Genomic DNA, 23,541 nt, shown 5'->3' with positions numbered 1-23,541 from the left:
GCTCTTCAGCACAGAGCAGCATCTCAAAGGTCTTCTCGCCCAAGGTAAGTGCTCAGGATTCAAATCTTCTTGAAAATTCTGTGCCGGGTCTCATCGGGTAGCCTTGTGTAATCCAACCAGATTGCTTTTGAACAAAAAGAGGAGTCAAAGAGAACTTGGGTTTCCAGAGAAAAATAAAGTGCTGCCCCCTATAAATCACAGTCTCTGTGGAGTAAGGTGTCTTCCTAAAGAGGTAGAAATAATAGGGGTGTGTGTTGTAGATGCCCATATTTCAATGATACTGAACATTGTATCTTTAAGGGCTGCATCTTTAAGGGCTTAAAATGGACTGACTCCACTCATCTCTCTGATTTTTTCATAAGTAAGCCAGAACACCATTGACCAAGGGGTCTGAAAGATTAACCAAAGAAGTTAGTGCATATTTCAAAGTGATTATGAATATTCTACATTTATGCATATACATCTTTGAATGGCAAAGTCATTTTGAATCCACTTAGGCTGAAAACAAATATTGTGGTATTTCACTTTTATAGAGCACTTGATAACTAAAGTATTTTCATGTCTTATTTCTCATAGATTTCTCCGAACAATTTACAATAGAAAAGAAAGGTAATGATACCCCTATTTTACAGATGAGGACACTGAGGCTTAGCAATCAAAAAGCTGTTAACATGTGGAGCTAGAGTACAGGCTTCTAGCTTCCACTCTAGGGTTCTTTCTACTGAACCATTACTGGCTAAAAAGCTAGGACTTAGCATGCCTGAATTCTAGGCTGGGCTCCTCTATGTTTAGTTTGTCTGTGGAGTGTGACAAGGACATTTAAGAACTTGAAAGTGAAGATGAAAGATTATCCTTTGAGAGTTAGATCATAAACTCAACACCTGATATATCACAAAATGGATATAAAAATTCACATTAAAGAGAGAAAAGAGTTTCCAGCTCAGAAAGACTTGCCTAACTTGAATGAAGGTGTAACCGCATCAATAGGAATTATAAAGGGATGAGGGTTCTTTAACAACAGAAGATAAAAATATCAAAGACATGGAAGTAGACTGCAGAGGAAACACTGGAAGTAATCATCAGAGAAAGGGTGGCTCAGATCCAGTTCCTGGCTGGTTTGGTTCGTAGGTGATAGGTAATATTGGTCAGAGAAAAACTATCATGCTAGGGCAAAAAAGAAGCCTGAGCAATTAGAATATAAAATGTATTTGGTTAGAGAGTTTGTAAAGCAATATTAATGTCTTGTGCTTGGAAATATTGAGTAGGTAATACTGGGAGACTGAGACTTTACCAGAGAATTTGGAAGAACACATCTTGGTTGGTTACATGTCCATGGAGACATGGACAAAATAAAGAATATGAAATGACAATATCATATTCTTATGACAACAAAAATTAAGTGAGCCATGATAGAACTGCAATCAGATCAGGGGATAGAGGTCTTAGTTACGGGTGGACTATGTAATCGTTCCTAACTGCTTTAGTAATTAGACTATGCAAATAAAATAAATATTAATCAGGGATTGAGCAAAGCCAGGTCATAGTACCTTCAGCTAGCAGAAGGGACTGGTGTTGAGTTTACCTGGGTTATCAATAGAAGTTAAACCGGTAGATCATATAGCCAATAACAGGGGTAGTATACAAATGGCATATAATGAGCCTCTGTGCAGGAGTAGTACATGGTTACTTGTGTTTTCTTCACTAGCATCTGTAAATAATTCAAGTGTATATGAACCTCTGTTGTCTACTCTGGTTTGCCTGTTGCCATAACTGCTGGAAAAACAGAGGCCTTATTCGTGCCTTTTATTATGGGGCTAAATATAAGGGCTCTTGGGTATTCTGAAATACTAAGATTACAAATAAGCTCTTCCTGTTATTATTGTGTGTTCAGCAAGCAACCTTCTGATTATAACTTGCCTTCACGTATAACTTGAATTTAGGAGGAAGCACACTGTTCAGAGGACTTCAGCATCTGGATCACTTGCCAAGTGTTTTTCCCAATGTGAATGAGCCAATACTGTGGTCTGATCATCCATTTCAGTGAGTTCAGTTGAAGGTGAATCTATTTGCAGGCCAGTTTACTTGGAAGTGGTCATGAGTCAGTCTTCTAAGCTTAGGGTCATGCACTGTGGCAGATCAACAAGGCAGTGGCACCCTGGTGAACCAGGCCTTTCTCTAGTAACATCTCCCTGTCACCAGACATTGTCTCTTTACCCTCACTTCTTTACCTAGCTGCAGGATGCAGGCACACTCAGAATATTGTATTACTTAGGAGCATGGGTTTAGAACTAAATAGAACTACAGTCAGTTTCCAGCTCTGCCATATACTAGGTATATGAACCTGAGCCAGTATCTTATACTTGGAGCCATGTTTTTCTCATCTGAAAAATGAGGATAACACTACCTCTTTTATTAGGTTCTTATAAGACTTAAAAAAATAATGTGTGTAAAGAGCTTAGCACAATGTCTGTCAGCTGTGAAGTACCTTTTCTCACTTATACTTCAAGTCTCACGCATATAGAGAACAGGTTAGATTAAATCGTTTCAGTATTCCTTTGTACTTGGATATTCTCACTACCCTCATACCTCCTGACCCTGATTTTGTGTTTTCATCAATGGTCTCACCATCCTTATAGTCTCCCACACTAGAAACATAAAAGCCCCATTTCCTTCATTCCTTTCCCCACCTTCTACATATAATCAATTATTAAGTCCTGTGACTTAATTGTGAAGTTACCATAAATGTCCCTAGAATCTACCTTCTCTCCATTTTTACAGTCATCTCCAGGCTAGACCACTGCCAAACCTCCTTTCCTTGGGTCCTAGCTTTCCATGTATCCTCTCTATTGCTGCCAAAGTAATCCTGTCTCTAAACAAACCTTAGTACTTTGCTCCCATGATTAAATAGCTGCTTTCTTACTACAGGGTTCCACCTAAACCAGTGACCCCAAGGTTCATATTCCCCTGGTCCTTAAGAACTTTTCTGGAATCTGCCCTACCACTTCCCCTCTGAGGACCTATTCTCCAGCTCCCCTGTATTTTCTGCAGTTGTCCAAACCTACTAGGTCCATACATGAACTTGGGGGCCTATGCTCATGTTGCTCCTTCATGTCTTTCTTGTTGTTATATGTCTACTGATCTTTTAAAGCTCACATCAAATACTGTCTCTGTGAAAGACTTTGTGACTTCCTAAACAGTTAAAGCCATTTTTACTTTACTATCCATGTTCCCATCACATTCTGTTCATACCACAAGTAGAGCACTAGTACAACCTGCTTAGTAACACCATGTCCTCAGGAGTCAAAATTCCTAGGTTTGATGCCCTGACTCCATTAAGTAATAACTACTTAACCTGGCAGGTTATTTAGACTCTTTAAGCTTTTGTTCCTCCTCTTATAAAAAGAGATGGGATAATAACCTCCTGAAGACATTGTGGGGAGAATTCAGTGAGTTAAGCCATTAAAATGATTAGCATAGTGTTGGTGCTAATACCAAGTGATTTAATAATATTGGCTTTATTATTTCTGTAGTATTAACTACTTACATGTCTGTCTTCTCCATCACATCATAAGCTGCTCTCATGAAAAAAATAAACCTCTTATTCCTTAGTGCCACCAGCACTTAGGATAGTGCCTGATTCATGCAGGCCAAATCAAAATCTTCCTTTCCATTAAGAAATATCCACAGATTTGAGATAATTTCAAGGTATAATCAAGACAATCAAAATAATGTTTTACACTTGGGTACACTTTTATATCAGCTACTGCTAAGGGCTTGGCTATTAACTCCATGTTAATAAATATCTACTATTGCTTGGTGATGTCAATTATTCCCAGAACTTCAATTTCCATCTATATGTAGACAGTGCTCACCTCTAAAGCTCCATCCCCATATGCTCTGTAAGATCCAGATCGATATATTAAGGAGCCATCTATACATCTGCTCTTAAATGTCCTATGAATATCCCAAACTTAACAAATCTAGGCCTAAGCTTGCTATTCTACCATAGAATCTTCCCTGCAAATGATCCCCATGTTAGGAGATTACATCATCTGTTACTCAGGTTGGGAATCTGGGAATAAAGCCCCACTTTCCTTGTCTTCTCTGACCATTTTTACCTTCCCTATCCAGTCATGCTTCTAGCTCCTTTCTTTCTCCTAAATTATTTTTTCAATCATTTTTTTGTTCCCATTTCCATCTCTCATGCAAACTATCATTATGTCTCATCTACCACTACTCTTGTGCAAGCTATCATTATGTCTCATCTACCACTACTCATGTAAGCTATCATTATGTCTCATCTACCACTACTCCTGGCCTTTCCCCAACCCACATGGCAGCCGGAATGATCTTAAAATTACACAGGTCATCAAGCTGGTGTCCCTAACTCTTATGGGTCCTATAGCCCTTGCCAAACTGATCTCTGCCTCTCTCTGGCCTCAATTCGTGCCTCTCTCCTCCCTGTCTCCATGCCTTGGCCTGCTGGGTTTCTTTCAGTTCCCTGAATTCATCCTGTCTCTGTCCACTCCAACTATTCCCTCTACCTGGAATGTTTTTTTTTTTTTTTTTTTTGGTCTTTTTACCCAGCTAAGTCCTATTCATTCTTCAGAATTCAATTTTAAAGACCATTCTCCAAGGAGGTACTCCTAATTTCCAAGCCTAAGCTATATGTCCTTGCTATATATTTTCATAGCACCATGTACATTTCCTCAACCACTCATCACTTTTAGTTTTTTTATTCAATGTTTGGTCTTACCTAAACTAGAAGCTTCAGCACTAGAGTAGGGGCTGAGACTCTCCTGTTCATCCCAAAGCCAGGCACTGAGTATAGGGCTTTGCATGGAGTAGATGCTCAATTAATATTATTAAATTGTGTAAAGTGTTGATTGTTTGAATCTCTAAATCCATGACTCATTCATTCAGTTCAAATATGTTTTAACTTCCAAAATAATTGAGTACCTTGTTTTTACTATATATGTTATGCTACTTGAATAAATCTATCTAATTCTGTATCTTCATTTACCTCAGTAAAAAGTAATATATAGATCAAATAAAAATTACATAATGTTTTCTTACTAAGCCAAGCTTTATGGTAATAGGTATTAATGGATAATGCAACATTTTCTAGCAAGGTAACAAATTTTGTTTGAAACAGTAACATTTTCATAGGAATAGTATCTAATATAAAACCTTTATACCTGTACCAAACTTGTAATACTTCGGCTAAATGGACTACTAAAAGTTTTACATTGCAGAAAACCCTATCCACTGGCTTTACAACAACAGGATATCCACCTATTCATTTCTAGATGTAACTGAATTATTTTACTTTAATCCAGCAAGAAAGGTAATAGGACTTTGAAGAGAGGTAAAAAGAAAACAAAAAGAGATATAAAAAAGAGATAAAGAATTGTGGTTTGGGGGGCAGAGCTATGCTAAAAACCAAAAGAGAAAGGGGGAAAATATCTGTAGATTAAAAGCAATTTAAGTACAAAGAAAACAAAAACAAAGGAAGGAAAAACCTAACGTTACCATTCTCAGCCAAGATGGTAAAAAGCCTTTATATAGACTCATGAATCCTTCTCCTTGAACAGCCTGAACCAAGCAGTCAGTTGATGATTTATACAAAAGTCCCCTAAAGAGGAAAGAAGACAGTTTTGCTAAATTTCTTGTGTATAAACAGATGTAGAAATAAAACATAAATTAAAAAATAATCTAAGGAAACTTACTATAATAAGGAGACGTAAGCATTTTCTGCTAGTTTAGAACAAATAATATTTGTGGTTCAGTATAAATAAATTATTATTTTTTTTGAGCTTAAAGATAATTTCTTTAGGTGTCTAAGGTTGACGCTTCGGATTCATCCCACCCTTAGTCTTATACTTAGAATTCACTCCACCTGGTCTCTTCCAGAGAGAACATACTGTTTTATATCAAATCAAATTCTCCATATTACCTGTAAGTCATAAGCTTCTGAAGAAAGTGCTCTGTAAATTCTCAGCAGAGTATATTTTCATAAACTCTTTGAAAACAATAAAATCACAATAAATACCTTGTGTCTAAATAATATGATCATTAAATTAGCTTATATCCCCAAATGCACAGTACTTTTCCATCAGACAAAGAGCAGGTAATGACATAAAAGTAGTTTGCTGGCTGAACACATGGACACACAGATACACTTCTATCAAGAATAAACACAAGGAAACATTTTTAAGGAAGCTTATTATTACAGACATTTGAACACATGGAGAGTGTAGACTTACCTTCCTTGTTTATCTCGTGGTTGATTCATTATTCGGCTTTTGATGACATCAGCAGGTGTTCCCAGAATAGAAGCTACCAGTCCAGAACATAAACTATAATGAATTTGAAAGATAATAAATATAAAATTTCTAAATTGTAAGAAAAGGAAATTTATATATTTAGAAAGAATGGAATACTAAATATATTATTCTCCATAATAATCTTATTTTAGTTTAAAATCAATGCTTAATGAAGTCATTAAAGAGGTAGAAAAAATAAAAACTAAAAAGAATGTCCAGTCAACAAATATGCATTGAACACCTACTGGTGGCAGGCACTCTTCCAGGTACTGAAGAGGATACCGACGATCCTGCCCCTGAGGCACTTACTTGGGAAGAGGCAGAGAAGAAAGGAATAATTTCAGATGCTGGTAAGTACCAAGAACAAAACAGAATGGGATAGTGTGATGGGGCATAACTGGGTGACAGATGGTTGTGGAAAGGCTCTTGAGTAGCAGCAGAACTGAGACCTGAATGGTGGAGGGGCAACTGTCTAAAGACATGGAGGAAGAATGCTGCAGGCAAGACAATCAGCCCAGTGAAAGCCCTGGGTCAGAAATGCCCTTGGTGTGGTGAAGAGACAAAGCAGCCAACGTGGCCGTGATGCCTGAAGGACTGAGTCCAGCCAGATGAGAGACTGAAGAAGCAGGCAGAGACCAGTGAAGGCTATTGAAGGAGTCTGATTGTATTTTAGATGCAAATAGAAGTCACCGAAAGGATGTTAAGCTGGGGAATCACCTACTTTGGTTAATATTTAAGAAACAAAAAATTTACTCTGACCACTGTGTGCGCATCACTTCACTAAGCTATTCCATTTGAAAATAATCTTACCTTCTTTTTTCTATCCTAAGGGATCTAAGATACAAGTCCAACTGTGTCATTTTTCCGTACTTAAAGCTATCTAAGACTCATTTCCTGTTACCTGATTTAGCTCATATGCTGACTGTCACACATATTACTCCAAGATCACCTCTCTCTTCGCCCACTATGCTCTAACAATATAACTATGGTAGCTCTCTGTGCTTACCATACTATGCAACACCTCCATGCCTGCACCCCCATCTAATTGGAAAATTCCTGTTTTTCCTTCAATTGATGCTCAGGCCTAAGGGCTAATGATTTTATTTATCCCTTCTCCCTTTGTCCAAAAAGGTTAAGCACTCTTTCTTGAAAAAGGTTATCAGTTACTCAGAACAGACAAAAATGGATGTGGTCAACCTACTGGAGAGTAAATCGATATTCTGTAAATGAGTGACGAAAATGTTAAGAAATCACTAGCAGTTCATTATAAATGTGGGCATGAGAGGCAATATGGAGCATAAATTTCCATAAACCGAAAACCCACAAACTGGTTTAAACTTTTCCACAAGAAAGTGGAGACGAGACAAGGGGTGGTCAACCCAAGTCAAAGAGAATGAAGTCCCACATCCCAGAAGCTGAGTCTGCAGACTAGGATCAAGGCAGTCTGAATAACAGCTTATGTTTGGCTAATGGAAAGCTGGAAAGGAAAATTGTGGAAAACTTTTAGGTCATTCCAGGACATCAAATACCTCACAAAAATAAGGACCACCAACTTCTGTGCCAAGGCTTTTGAAGTCTCTGAAGGCTCTGTGGCAGGAAAGTTGAAGCTGCCTTAGGAATCTTTATACTCTCTCTTATTTTCAACTGCTGTAGCAAAAAGTACTGAGAATCTTGTCTACCTCTTTCAGGCCAGGATTTAGAATTCAAAGCAGAAAATTACTTTAGCAGTACTTGAATTCAAGGGAAGGATCCCATACAATCTATTTCATATTACAGCAAATGACCCAGCTGTGCATATCACATTCTTAGGTCTCTGTCCACATAACAGGGATTGTCTATGTGAAAAGAGCTCTTTTTTCACCATGTACATCACTACTGCTCTTTTTATACTCTTTCCTATTAGGTCAGGTTCTTTGAAGGTTTAATACTATTGATTTTAATATACCTTCATATTTTCACACAGAAACATCTTAACCAACACCTAAGGATATAGTGTGACCTGGCTAGACTTTAAAAAAATAAGTATTAAATGACAGAGAATAATGTATTAAGGAGCCTCAAGTAATATGGTATCTGGAGTCAAAGGGAAAAGATAGAGCAATAAAAGGAACATCAATTTCGCCCAAGCTACTTGCACTGAAATGGACATTGCTTCTTTTTGCTATTGGCCTTTATCACTCACTCCTTGCTAGCAACACCCCCAGATGAAGCCAAGGACACAGCTGAAGTAATAATGGACAGAAAGTGACTGGATGAGCTTCTGATCTTCCCAGGAGGCCACATGGCTATCTGTAAGACCAGTTTCAGATATCCCATCAGCACTGTTTCAGAGAAAGCCAGCCTCTTAAGGATGAACTAAATAATCATGCTTAACAGCTACAGCCCTTGAAAACACCTTTGTAGGCCCCTCCAAGTGGTCATTTTTTTCTCCCTCTTCTGAAAATTACAGTAGCTAGTCACCTTTTACATTTACCACACATAGTTTTTGTTTTTTAAAAATTCTATTTATTTATGTATTTGAGAGAGAGAGACAGTGAGAGAGTGAGAGAAAGAGAGAGAGAGAGAGAGAGAGAGAAAATGCACTAGTAGAGGAAGGGCAGAGGGAGAGGGAGAAGCAGACTTCCCACTGAGCAGGGTGCCTGAGAATGCAGGGCTCCATCCCAGGACCCTGGGATCATGACCTCAGCCAAAGGCAGATGCTTAACTGACTGAGCCATCCAGGTGCCCTTGTACATTGTTTTTATATTTGTCTTATTTTCCCCTTGGTCAACTCCCTGCGAAGGAACCTGGGTTAGCCTTTGTACCCACTGCAACACCTTACAGGTGCCTTTATCATACAAGATGCTCAAACATATCTGTGGAATTGGAGAACTGATCAATAGAATTTGACCCCAGGAGGGTCCCATTAAAGTGAAAATATTTGGGATGGTTTAATATGAAACACTCTACAACTTTGTCTCTCTCTTCCTCATTTTAACTGCAAAAAATTTTAAGAAAATTTTCTTAGTAAATGTACTATTACATTTCTCTAAGGATGATATCACTAGATTCTCAATCAAGAAACAAAAGGTTAAAATTTATGCCAAATATGGAAGAAAAGTGATACAGAAAAAAATTAAACTAAAACAATCACTTACCTTGATAAACCATGAGTCATGATATTGTCTTCGAGTGGTGTATTCAGTACCAAATAGTGTTTTACTGTATCATAAGTGGTTAAATCTGGCAATAAAAAGAAAAAGAAGGGTGAAATATTCATTAATCTGATAATGAATGTCTTTTATGTTAAAAATATGTTAGACTTAGGATGCCTGGGTAGCTCAGTCGATTTAGGCTCAGACTCTTGATTTTGGCTCAGGTCATGATCTCAGGGCCCTGAGATCAAGCCCTATGTCAGGCTCCTTGCTGAGCATGGAGCTGGCTTAAGATTCTTTCTCTCCCTCTCCCTCTGCCCCTCCCATCCTCGTGCTTGCTCCCACTCTCTCTCTCTCAGAAAAAAAAAAAAAATGTTAGACTTGGGACAGGAATGTGTACAAGAATGAAAGATACCACTATCATTATCGAGCCCAGGAAAATGACCTACAGAAGGAGGGGGAAGAAAAGAGGAAGAGAGACAGATACTCAATTATATCATTTGAACATCAGAATCCAGCTATGCCTAAAGTCAGCTCAACCCCTGGAATTCTTACTATTTGAGATGATAAATTCCTTTTTCACTCTTGTTAGATTGAGTTGAAACTCTTGTCACTTATAAGTAAAAGGTCCTGACTGTTATTCTACATTAAGCTTTCTGTATTTTTTCCTAATGACAATGAAGAGCTGTTGAAGAGTTTTAAACAGTGATATATTACAACTGGAGTTTATTATAAAGGCTACCTACTGTGAAGTACAGGAGGTGAATTATAAAAAGGCAAGAATGGATAGATACATTTGGTCATTCACCAAGTACATGAGTATCTAACATGAGGTAGTAGGCATTATTCTAGGTGCTAAGGAAAGAGCCATGGACAAATTGAACAAAATCCTTATTCTTTGTTAAAGGATGAGACAATAAGCAAACAAGCAAACTACAGCATTTCAGATAGTTGTAATTGCTCTGAAGACAGATAATAAGGCAAAGAAAGAGGGGTAAGAATATCAGAAGGTAAAGAAGAATGATGTACATGAATTTTAAAGAGGGTGATCAGGAAAGGTTTCTTAATAACCTCTAAATAGAGACCTAAAGGAAACACGAGAAATAAAACCTTGTAGCTATCTATGAGAACCTATCCCAGGAAAAACAATAGTACGTATTTTATCCCCCGAGGCAAATGTTAGCTCAGTATGTTAGAGGAACAGCAAAAATGCTGGTCTAACAGGAGCAGAGTAAGCAAAGGTCAGAGAAGTAGCAGAGTCCGGAAGATAGAGAACAACAGAAGCCAAGGGAGGATTTTGAGCAGAGCAGTGACTACTCTGGGTTACTATTTACACGGACACTCTCGCTGTTCGGCTGTGACTAGACTACAGGGACACAAGATAGATTAGACATGAGACTATTGCATTTATTCTGATAATAGACGATGGTTTGGATAAAGAAGCTGTGGAACACTGGTCAGATTCTAGATATATTTTGAAGGCAGAATTAACAAACTGAATAGACAGGGAAAGAAAGGAGTCAGAGATGACTATAAGATTTTGAGCTTAAACAGTTTGAAGGGCAGAGCTGCCACTTTTGGAGATAGTGAAAATGAGGATTGACTCATTTAAGATGTTTAAATAAGATGATGGAGTGGTAAATAGAGCAGTTTCTGATGCATGGTGGGATAAAATGGCTCTGGGGTAGACTGGTTTGGAGGCTTTGGTAGTGATTCAGTAGGAGATGGATAATACTTGGAGTAGCTTCAGGAATGAAAAGAAGTGGATGGATATGAGACACAGCTAGGACACAGAAGTGGCTGGACTTGTTAACTGATTGGCTATAACGACTGAGTGAAAGGAAAGAGACAAAACTCATGTCTAGGTTTCTGCATTATTCAAGTGAGATGATATCATATTTTGAGATTGGGAAAATGGAGGAGAAGGAAGTAGTTTGATAAATCAGTTTGGTTTGGACACAAAGTGTTCTATTCAAGATAACCCAAATGAGTGTGCCAAGTAGACAGCTGGAAGCTGGAAAAGAAATCTGAACTACAACAGATTTTGAAGCATCAAATTGAGAAACTATCATCAATAAAGATTCCTGGTAACTAAAATATCCACTAATATGATACATAGCTATGGATGGACTGAAATAGCAAAACAAAAAAATAGATTTACTTCCTTTGACATTTAAGTGATATGTTACTATAACCCTCAAAAAGGCTATACATTTCCTAGAACCATATAATTTTGGTCTTAGAAACATCCTTTCATTCATTAACTCGTGCATCAAATGTTTACTGACTACATAAGGGACTAGGATAATAATGATAAATAAAAACTGCCTCAGGGGACTCAATCTAGTGGAGGAGATAGACACACAGAAAAACGCAATGGAATGAGGTACAAGCACCAGGAACTAGAGAAACACATAAAAGGGCATCTAACTAGCATGGCCAGGGAAGGGTGGTTATAGGGTTCAGGAAAAATACATGGTGGAGAGACACTTCAGCTGAGTACAAAAAGACCTGCAGAAGGAAACTAAATAGCAGAAGAGGAATGAGGACAGAAAGTATGAGGGGAGGAGCAGCCTGGTATGTGGAGGCAGTGGAACCTTCTAGCTATGACTATGCTTCACTCTTTACTCCTGAATCAATGAATTGCTTAATTCCCTGAGGGCACTAGTTGGATTGTGCAGACCTTATATGTTATGTTATAAAATTTCCACTTTCTTCTGTAAGTGATGAGAAGCCAGTAAAAGGTTTTAAGGGTCTAACATGCTCAGATCTGTGTTTAAGAAAAATCCCTCTGGATACTGGGTATACATTTGAGGACAGAGGATGAGACTACCTGATGGCCTGTGGCAGTGCCCTTGCTGTGTGGCTTTGATGGTGAGAATTATAAAAATGGCCATTTTAAGGACACCAAGGTGTTAGGTATTGGAGGGGGTACACTTTTAAGAAATATTTATAAGACAGAAGCAATAAGTGACTGACTATGGGACGTGAGGGACAGGATGAGTTTGGGTACGTTCATATCTCCAGCCTGGGATGCCTGCTATACAAGCTGGATTATAAAGCAATAGGATTTGTAGATTCTGGATATAATGATTGTCACATGGTTACGTATGCCAGTTTGGATCTTAGAGGAGGGTGTGGGTAGACAGGAGATCTTACAAATAGTTTAGTCCTAACTCTTTACTATCACATTTGCTTGTTTTATGCAATCCTTTTCACAGATCCATGGAGAAAAGCGAAAATTTTCTAGAGAAAATGTTCAATTAAGGTGTTACAACATGAAAGAAGACTGTTGCCAAGTATATTACTAAAAATAATAAAATAAAATTTTTCATTTTCCCTAAAGTCAGTGCTTATCATTACAATGATGAAGGCAGTTAGGACTTCTCAGAGTTCAATAAAGTTTCCATTACCTCCCATATTCACCAGTGCTGCTCTTTGTATATTGGGTACCCAGCCTGCCCAAAGCCCACGTATTCCTCCTTCAGATAAGATTTTTGCAAATGCATGATGCACACCACGAAATCTAAAGGAAAAATAATAAAGAAATGTGAAAATTTTATGCATTTCTGTGTATGGAATGTGGCTGGATAAACTTCACCTATAGCTGTTATAATTTGGAATAAAATAACATTTAATTATCCAGAATTGTGAGAAATTTTTTAAAAAATCAATCCTCACATATTCTCATAAGAGAAATGACATTCTTAGTCCAAAGAATAGGGAGAGCAATCTCATAATAGAAGTTCTTAAGATTGAATATTTTTGGTTTTATAAAAATTTACTATCCTATCTTGATTGTAAGCTTTCTGTACTCAAGTTAAAAATGCTGCTGTACCATGATCAAATCTGGAAACCCTGTTATAAAATAATAGTCTTTTTTATGTAGTCAGAAATACCTGAAGTCCAATGCCGCCTTTACCACTTACTAGCTGAGTGGCTTTTACTTAGCCATTATATTCCCTGAGTCTTAACAAAAAGATAATACGACATATTTATTGGGCATGTAAAGCTACAGGGGAAGTTATACTCACAAATGATGGTCATTGTAGTGAAAATCTGTTGTGCACTTATTAAGCTCAAGACTTTTTATATACATAAGATAAATTTTATCCCCCAAAACTCTAAGAAGTGTAAATTTACATTCCAATGTCCATCTGAGGAGACTGAATCTTAGAGAGGTTAAGGAGCTTGACTAGGGTCATAGCTAAAATGTGCTAAAGGGTGGATACAAATCCCAGGTTGTCTGTTCCCAAAGCTGATGTTCTTTAAAACAACAGGAAATATTTTTTACTCCTATATCAAACCAAAAATTTCCAACAGTGGAGACAAAGGAACGGGAAAAAATTGACAAGATTAGTTATAAACTCAGATTTTTCTAGATCCCAATAGTTTTCCTCCATATAGGCAACGATGACCTCACTTCTTCCTGCTACTTAGTAGTTAATTAGAAGTTGTTACAATATGACAAAATGGGCCCTGAGATTCTGTAAACTACTTGGGTAAGTCAGTGGTACCCTTTTCTCCTCTGTGGTGGGTGTGCTCTGTTTGGAGACCTCAAGAGGGGCCTGCACTGCTAAGCCCAACCCCATCTTCTACTGGGCCAACTAGAGGAGCAGCACAATGAAGAGCAGTGGTCAGTGTCAGTGGTGGGTTCCCAAAGGAGGTCCCAAACCCTCCTTCACCTCTGGCCCAGCCACAAACCTGCAGTGTTCAGAGGAGCAGACCTCTTCCTACTCAGCCCAAGGCATTCTGCATCCTCTTTTCTGGGAGATGTCTATCAATCTCTTAAGATGTTGCTCCTTTCCCAGAGAAACAGGCTAAGTGGTATTTTAATAAATTATTGAACATGAAGTCCTTTGAAGAAAGGTAGACTTCAAATAATGTAGAGTAATGCAATAGGACAATTTTAAGTCACAAAGGCATAATAAAAACCTTCCTTAAACTTGGGGAAAAGAGGAAGAGTGGGATTAGACAGGAAAGTGGGAAGAACTTGCAAGGTCAATCTTGCCATTTCCCTTCTTTGAGGGATAAAGGGAAAGGAATCTAGCTTTTAGCCAGATGAGCCAGGCAGTCTAATATCATGCAAACCTTTTGAATGGTCCCTTTTAAAGATGAATAAACAGAGACTAAGAGTACTAAGTGACTTCCACAACACTAAGCTACAGCGGCAAAACTGGGATTCAAACTAGGGCAAATTTTAGTGATTAAACTCTTTATATCAAGCTGTAAGAGGACAAGTCTAGCAGCAGACAGCTACACACACATATATTTTTTTTCTAGTAGAGAACACATGTACTTTATCATGCAAAGAAAAGATCCATATTAGCCCTCCTCTTAATGAATACATCTTTTAAGTTGAAAGAGTCAGATTTAATGTCTTTATTGAATGTTGGATCACAAAAATGCATTAACTTATTAGGTACGTGTTCAAAGTATGATGGGGAAAAGGAACATATCAGTTAACTGGAGAACTTACCGCAAAGGTTTTCCTTCAAGTTTCCTTTTTCCTTCCATCTGCATCTGAACCTTCACTAGATCAGTTGGGTTGGCTAAAAATTGGCCAACAACACCAGCCATCATACCTCCAATTACTGATTTCCTAATTATAAAAGGAGATACATTTTTTAATAGTTCCTGTTAATTTTACAAATTTTGTAGTGAACAGTACCAGGCTGGTCCAGCCCCAGCGCAGGGGATTTAAGACAAAGCAAAGGAAAGGATGGACCCGAGCAAATCACAGAGGAAAGTAAATGCTTCATCTGTTTATTGAAGGGAGGGTTAAAGGACTATGAGGAGTTAAAAATCAAATCTGGTTTCACGGGCCTTCTGTGGCCTGAAATTCAAAGGAAGGGTAGTTGCTTCAAAGTTATAAATACCTGAGCTGATCATTTAATTGTAGTTTAGTTCCAACCACAGGGGAATAAATACAGCATAGATGTAATCAGTCTAACAGAGGAAAGCTGGTAAGTCGGATTTTGTAAACTATTATCTTAGTAGTTTTGCAAAGTAAAAGGGGTTTGAGAACTTTTCTCTCTTTGAAGAAACTCTGTCAATCCCTAGTCTCTTCCTTCTCCTCACCTTCCGAAGCCAATAGTGATCAAGTCTAGACTACTATACTTAAACATGCTTTGAATCCATCCCCTCCTCTCCATTCCAGCTACTTCTGTCTCAAACCAGGCTCTGATCATCTTTTACCTTTTCTTAGAAGAAAAGAGGTATTTTCTTTCCTTTTACTCTAAAACAATATTTGAAGAGGTATACGTGGGTATAGAGTAAAAAGGTCCTTGTTATTAGTTCCCTTCCTCTGAAGCAATCATAATTACTAGTTTCTTATGATTTCCTGCACATAATAATAATGCATCCACTGAATGCTTATTATGTCAGGCGCTGTTTAAGCATTTTTAAAAACACCATTTAATTTTTATATCAACCCTATGACATTAGTACTACTGTTATATCCTCTTTACAGATAAGGAAACCAAGGCATAAAGGCAGTTAAATGACAGCTCAAATCACATAACTAGTGAGCGGTACAGCCAAGATATAACACCAGGAAGTCTCAGTGGGGACCACACAGTCTTAAGCACTAAGTTACAATTGATAGTTTGTGTACAAATAAACATACAGGTATAAATACTCCTTTTTAAAAGCATAAATGTAAGGGGTGCCTGGGTAGCTCAGTTGGCTGAGCTGTCGGCTCTTGATTTCTGCTCCAGTCATGATCTCAGGGTTGTGGGATCGAGACCCATGTCCGGCTCCATGCTCAACTCAGGGTCTGTTTGGACTTCTTTCTCTGGCCCCCTGCCTTCCCGTTCCACCCACTTGCTCACTCTCTCTCTCTCTCAAATAAATAAATATTTTTTAAAAAGCACAAATGTAGAATGCCAGGTTGTATACCTTAATTTTTCCCTAATAATATCCTTTAAGTTATATTTCTCCTAGTAATGTATCTCAAATGTTATCAATTAATATACAGCTGCCTCATTTGAAAAAATGGTTTCACAGCATTCCATTTTATGGACACATCACAATTTATTTAGATAGCTTAACTTTTAACTAACTGAACATTTACATGACATTTGATAGGCCCTGCAAATTGTTTTTCATAGAACTTGTATCAGTCTCCACTGCCACCAGCAGCCTAGGAGAGTGCCTGGTTCTCACAATGATGAACATTAGCACTGTTTTTTCTCTTTGAGAATTTTATAACCACTGCCTCTTTGGCAATTGTGACATAATTCTAATTGTTTGGCATCTGTCTCTATTACTCTTGCTCAGTGACGGCAGGGACTATCTTCCATTACTATAGCTTCAGTGTTAAGTACAGGACTGGTACACCATGATAATTCAATAAATACCTGAACTGAATGACTGAATTGACCTGACTGGGTCAAAAGACACCAAGCCGATCTATCCTGAGAGTTGACCTCATAGTGAAATATTTCCTTTGAACCCCTTATCTATCTATACCTTTCTTTTCTGGGGAGGATTACAGAATGCAAAGATTATTAACATATTTCATCACTAATTCTGGGAAAGCAATTAGTATAGCTTCATACATTATAATTTTTTTAAAAAACAGAGCCAAGGAATTTTGCCTGAAAGATAAAATTCTGCTTTTTGTCATTTTCTTATAGTAGTGACTTAGGTATTTTTTTAGTCCAGAAAAGATATTATAGACATCCTTATAGGTTAGTCATATAAAACCTACCTCATCCTTTCAAAGCTGTGTATTATGCTTCCCTGTATAAATATATCAAAACTTATCTATTTCTAAATTGTTAGTTATTTAATTTTTTTTAAAGATTTTATTTATTTATTCATAAGAGACAGAGAGAGAGAGAGGCAGAGACATGGGCAGAGGGAGAAGCAGGCTCATGCAGGGAGCCCAACGTGGGACTTGATCCCAGGACTCCAGGATCACACCCTGGGCCAAAGGCAGGAGCTAAACTGCTGAGCCACCCAGGGATCCCAGTTATTTAATTTTTAAGAAAAAAAAATTACAATTAACACCACTACAGTCAATATCTGTGTGTCTCTGTGTTTATGCATAGGTACAAGTATTTTTGAATATGATTATTTCATAAAGGAAGAATTTCTGGGTCAAAAGAGTACACATTTAAACATTTTAACAGATACTCTATTCTTCAAAAAGGCTATATAGAATAACTTACATTCCTGTTGATAGTTTACTGGCTAAAAGATAGCTTTAATTAAATTTCCCTGACTATTGGTGAAATTGAACATTTTTATATATTTAATGAACATTATATTTTTTCTTTTGTGAATTTTGTCTGTTGATATCCTTTCCCTATTTTTCTTTGTGTTTTTAAAATATATTTTTAATTTATTTGTAAGATTTCTTTGTATATTATTTATAACCTAGTTTTCTTTTTCTGTTATAAATATTGTGATATACATGCACATTCATTATCTCATCTAATCCTACAAAAACAAAAGCCTAATGGTAGATATTACTTCCACAGCTAAGAAAACTGAAGATCAAAATGGTAAAGTAGTTTACCCAGATTATATACATACTAGTAGAACAAGAATTTGAGCCTATCTCTGTGTGACTCAAAGTTCTTTGGCATAAAGAAGGTGCTCTGTAAGAATTATTTTAATATTAAAATGTTACATAATATATATACAAAATTTTTATACATATGCACATGTATGTTTATGTACACTGTGCAGTAAATGCTCCCTTATTTGGATTTACATTGTAATTATTTATTATTTTAAGCCTTTAGCTTGAGGCAATTTTGGCACAAATACACAATTTTATACAAATCTAATAGATAAACAATAGAGTCTTAGGGTCAAAAGTATGTATTATTTTCAAAAGAAAACTTACCAAAGGGGATAATGCTTATCTTCACTTTTGCCAAATACAACTTCACGAAGATGCTCATATGTGACCATGCGACCTCCAGAGTACACTGTGTAGAATGGATCATTTAAAAGGTAAATTCAGCTATATATGTTTAATAAAACAAGAGGATATTTTGACCTGGGCCAGTCAAGCTCTCTGTGCTGTTCTCTCATGTGGCCTATGCTTCCAACATGCAGGCTTTGCTTGATGTTTCTCTAAATATGCCAGGTCTTTTTAAGCCTCAGGCCTTCTCACATGCTATCTGATCTTTCTGGAATGGATTCAACCTTTTCTGTTTTACCGACTCCTCCTTGTCCTCCCAGACTCAATTCAAAGAATGTGTTTTCTAAAAAGTGCTCTCTGACCTCCAGTGTTCTAGACTGCACTATACCTGCCATGCTTCTCTGTTCCCCCAGAACTACCCAGGTGTACATTTAATATGACATTTATCACATTAATTGGAGATTAACTTTACTTTGTTGCTCATCTTTCCTTCAAACTACGAGCTTTTCAGGGCAGGCTTTGTGTGTTTTCACTACTGTATGGGTCTTTTGTACCATCACCCTACAGAGCTTGGTACACAGCAGGCATTTCTATTTAATAAACATGCATAACTTCACTGGATACTTTATTATATTCAGGTAATCTTTTAATCAGTTGTCAAACATATGATATAAATCTTAATTGTGAAGCCATAGATGATGGTCAATAAAATGCAAATGAAAAGTGAAACTCAATAATGGGGAGCAAAGGAGAACACATTTTTAAAAAAGATTGGAAAATAAAAGTCATTAAAATCAGTACACGGTATTCCTAGAGAGTCCTTTTCTTGCTATTTCAGTAAGCTTGATAAAATATGTTAACATATTCAAAAATACACAAAGCACCAAAACAACAACAGTCTCTATACACACTTCTGGATTGCTCTTCATGAATACACTCTAACTTACATATCTAAAGAACAGAAGCTTTAAAAATAATAAGCTGGTATTAGAACTGAACGCCTTTCTGGTCAAAGGTTCCTACGCACTTGGGGAAAGAGCATGAATGTAGAAATGTAGAGAAGAATGCTGCACCTGCCCTACCTCCTATTGAAGCCAAGTTTATCTTCTCCTCTCCACAAACTGAAAACCCAACGACTATCTTCGTGAATGCCATTTTAGAAGCAGAGCAGAAAAGTATTCTCACTGGCTAAGGCACAGTTACAACTATTTCCCTTTAACAGTGACTAAAGGCCTACAAAGGTAGTTAGGTAGCCTTGGGAACTGAGGCAAAAATCAACAGTGACTAAAGGCCCACATAGGTAATTAGGTAGCCTTAGGAACGGGGGCAAAAATCACTACAATCACTCAATTGCCAGAATTGGATCAGTCGTCCCTGTTCTCCTTCAGAGTTGCCTAGCCTATAGTGTATGGGACAGAGACTAGTGAGATTTAGCATGTTAGTCAAATATGTTTTAATTTTCAAAGAACATGAAAAATTTAAATTTTGTTTTAAAGTCTCTAAAATAGAGAAAAATATCAATGACTTTTTATCTTAAAAATCTTCAAACATGCAGAGAAACAGAGAAAATAACTCCCTCTATATCCTTGAGATTTATCAATTGCTAACATTTTTGCCATATTTGATTTTTTTTTTGCTTTATTATTTTGAAGTACATTACAGACATCATGACAGTTCATCCCTAAATACTTCTATATGCATTTCTAAAAATTTAAGGCAATCATTCCTTAATAATGATTGGTGATTAATTTTCTTAAGAGAATACATATTCATTTATCACATTAGTAGGAAAAAACAACTGGGTTTTGGCACAGCTAAACACAAAAGCAGAAGACACAAACATAGAACTCATAACAAACTTACCAGCTAGAATCAAGATAAATACCTATGTGTCTGTAAATGGCAGGTGTCACTCCTTGCCAAAGCTTTAGAAAGCCTTCTTCTTGAACAATCCCTAGGGCTGTGCGCACCATGCCCCTATAGGGAGCAGATTCTCTTGCACTGTCTCCCAACCGAGCAAGGGCAGCTTCTCCTTGCATTTGGAGTCGAGTTTTTGTGAGATCCAGGGGAAAGGTTGCTAACAAAAAAACAAAATGAGGGGGAAACCCATAACATTCAGAGAAACAAACAAAAATTATAAAATTCTAAAGTCACAGGACAAATACTTTAGTCGCCACAGGATCAGTGTTTCTCAAATTTTAGAATACATCAGAAACAGCTAGGGAAATTGTTAAAATGGTTTATTTCCTAGCCCCATGCCTATGGATTCTGAATAGGTTGATGGGGGTTTAGAAATTGGTTGATTCTTATGCACTCCCAAATTTAAGAATCACTGTTCCAGAGCACCATCCCTCCCCAACCCCCGCAATCAGGAAAAAAAAAAGTCACAAGACTTGGGTTCTTTTTACTCAGAAATTTCAGCCTAAAATCTACTTTAGTCCTTAATTTTTGGGTTCCAATGGGAATAATTTCAGATATCCATATTCTATGATGCCCCCTTGACTGTAACCATGATTGAGACCCAGTGTGACTTTTAGAATACTGTATTATTTCTGACAGGTTCATATTAAATGCAGGTGAAGATGAATTCTGTAATTTCATGGGTGATGTTCACTGACCTGAGGTTTGAGATATAGGAGATGCAATATTGAGTTTATAATGTCTTTTTATACAAGTACCAATTGTACTTGAAAAATCTTTTTCTAATGATTATATTTTGAATTCAAAGTAGACATTTTACTCTGAAACGGTGAAGCTAACTGGCCCACATTAGGAAGATCAAGCTCATAACTTTATACTCGTATGTCCCAAATAAGTGAAGTAACCAGATTCAGAGAAATTCATGAACACTACTGACATTACATGAGTCTTTTCAATGACCACCGCCTGATACAAAATCGTACTTACGCTTTTTTCCAAGAGAAAACAGAGTAGGGGGAAGAAAATATTAAATCTTACCACTGGTCTTTGGAAAAAATATCTTGCTGATAGTCCCCCTAAAATGGAAGTAGTTTGCATGTAGAGAATTTAAACAATGCTTTATTAACATATGAGCCCTGAAAAGTCTTAAGATAAAGGTGCCTCTATATTAACATGGTTTATGCCTTTCAAAATAAGTCTGGTTTACTTGCTGGTTACTTAAATAATGCTTCAGGTTCTGATCCTAAATTGTTTTGTAATCAAAATCATCTCAAATTTTTATTTCCTTGCTTCCCATCCCCAGCCCCCACACCATTCTCCACAAACTTTGAAGAGAAGGAATGTTTCTTTGCCATTGGTCACGGGAGGAAACAATCAGGATCCAAAAAAAAGGAAGGAAGGAAGGAAGGAAGGAAGGAAGGAAGGAAGGAAGGAAGGAAGGAAGGAAGGAAAGAAGAAAGAAAGAAAAAGAAAGAAAGAAAGAAAGAAAGAAAGAAAGAAAGAAAGAAAGAAAGAAAGAAAGAAAGTTGGAAATATCTAATTCTGCAATCTGATTTTAATTTTTTTTAAAAAGTTGGTGAACTATATTTAAGTAAAAACAAAAATTTCCCATCAGCTTGTGGAGAAGAGAAAGAGAAGACAGAGGGTCCAAAGCACAAGAGTGGAGGAGCACAAGGAGCAAAGTAACAGATCGCGTGCTGGCTCTGCTGGAAATAGAAAATAAATTCATTTTAGATGAGGACAAACTAGCATTTCCTAATGATAACACAGCAAAGCTGTTGCTTGTTTTGTTTTCCAACAGGCAAGAAAATGAAAGGCTAATCTTAAAATGCACAGTGAAGGCTTCACAGGGAACACACAGGCACTCTGCTCACAAAATCACTGAAGGAACGCCAGCTGCTCATGCAAGGGCATCATAATCTTCCCTAGGTGGCCTCCGGTTTTCCGATTTGCTCGGCATATGTAACCGTCCGTCCTCTGTGTTCTTATGATCCTTAATACCTTCATCATAAGCAGCACAATGCACCTGCCTGTCTCTGCATGTCTGCCCACCTAGCTGTAAGCAAGGTCAGGGCCGAGTCTCTTAAGCACTATCATCACAGCCTAATATCATAGTAATTATAATAATGTTGCAATTAATGGGTGCCCCGCCTTGGAGTTCGCATTTATATATTTCCTACTTCTCAGAATCCTGCAAGGTAGACACGGTATAGATGAGTTACGCTCAAGGAGGACAACTGGCAGATGTTGAGTGGATGCTCCGTAAGTGACAGGTTAATAACGTCAAGTCCCGCAAGTCTACAAAAGACAATGATACGGCGCGGCTACGTGGGAATATAAATCAGAGAGATTATCTCAATAAGGACGAAGGGTGGGTTGTGTTTCTTAGAAGGTCATCCTCACGGAAGGGGAAAGGATGCCTAGGGAGGAATGACAGCTCCTGAAGCCCCCAAGCGCGGACCTTCGGGCGCAAGAGCACACCTCTGAGGGAGACGAAATTGGAAGGAGAAGACCTTAGTGACCTCCCGCGCCTCCTCCTCGCAAAGCCGGCCTGTCCCCACCCTGCCACCTCCGCCGGGCAGGTGTGCGAGAGGAGGGCGCGACGCAGCGGGCCACACTCCCCGGGGGCCGGAGCCGCCCGCCCGCGCCCGCCCCCCCGCCCCCCCCGCCCCCCCAGCGCGGCACCTCGACGGCGAGTCGCGGGGGAGGTCCGGGAGGGGGCGGCCGGGTACCTAGCTCGGCCACGGTAGCCGCGCAGCCCGACAGAAGGAACTTGCTCGCTCGGGGCCATCTCTGGGCGAGCGGCAAAAGCCTCTCCTCCTCCTCTGGAACCGACATTCAGCAGCAAGACGGGACGACAATACACCCCCTTACGACCGGCCTGCCACTCTGCCAGGGCGGCCCGTTCTCAACCCGCGAGTGGCGGAGCGGGGACCATTTCCCTCGCTCGGCTCAGCCAGGCGGCTCCGCGAAACCTACAGCCTTCCTAGCAGCCCCGGGATGGAGAGGTGCCCCCGGACCGAGAGCAGAACAACAACGCGAGGCCCAGGGGCTTCTGGGAAATGTAGTCCGCCGGGCCGCGCGCCTCTTGGGCGCCGTTCTCTGATTGGCCGCGAGGGAGGCTCCCCTCGGCGCCGCCAGCCCCGGTCTCCATGGCAACAGAGCACGTTCTCCCCCCCCACCCCCCCCCCCGCCTTCCCCCCGCTCCGCGCCCGCCGCGGTTGGGTCCAGCCCCTGCGTTCGGTCCGGCGGGGCCGGCTCTGGAAAGACTAGCGGAGGT

The 23,541-nt window shown here is 38.6% G+C and overlaps 2 protein-coding genes across 3 annotated transcripts in view; one reads left to right on the top strand and one right to left on the bottom strand.

Moving 5' to 3' along the window:
- Window positions 1-283: 283 nt before the first annotated feature.
- Window positions 284-23,166, bottom strand: SLC25A27 (solute carrier family 25 member 27). Its single transcript, NM_001284455.1, has 9 exons — window positions 22,994-23,166; window positions 20,227-20,418; window positions 18,321-18,405; window positions 14,940-15,062; window positions 12,874-12,986; window positions 9,464-9,548; window positions 6,267-6,359; window positions 5,533-5,635; window positions 284-390 (listed from the first exon to the last, which is right to left on the bottom strand). Exons 1-9 carry the CDS (start codon window positions 23,097-23,099, stop codon window positions 319-321), a joined length of 972 nt encoding a protein of 323 aa, NP_001271384.1. The 5' UTR covers window positions 23,100-23,166; the 3' UTR covers window positions 284-318.
- A 285-nt stretch (window positions 23,167-23,451) lies between these two features.
- Window positions 23,452-23,541, top strand: part of CYP39A1 (cytochrome P450 family 39 subfamily A member 1) — an 89,828-nt gene continuing 89,738 nt past the window's right edge. Inside the window, exon 1 of one of the 2 annotated variants that reach the window (XM_038554247.1) lies at window positions 23,452-23,539. The gene's annotated coding sequence lies outside the window, so the exon portion shown is untranslated. The remainder of the gene's footprint in view (window positions 23,540-23,541) is intronic. The other variant, XM_038554244.1, reaches the window with a different exon arrangement.

Source organism: Canis lupus, chromosome 12 (assembly GCF_011100685.1).
Source record: "Canis lupus familiaris isolate Mischka breed German Shepherd chromosome 12, alternate assembly UU_Cfam_GSD_1.0, whole genome shotgun sequence".
Lineage (NCBI taxonomy): Eukaryota > Metazoa > Chordata > Mammalia > Carnivora > Canidae > Canis > Canis lupus.
The sequence above is the reverse complement of the archived record's forward strand: the minus strand, read 5'-3'. Positions and strand labels throughout refer to the sequence as shown.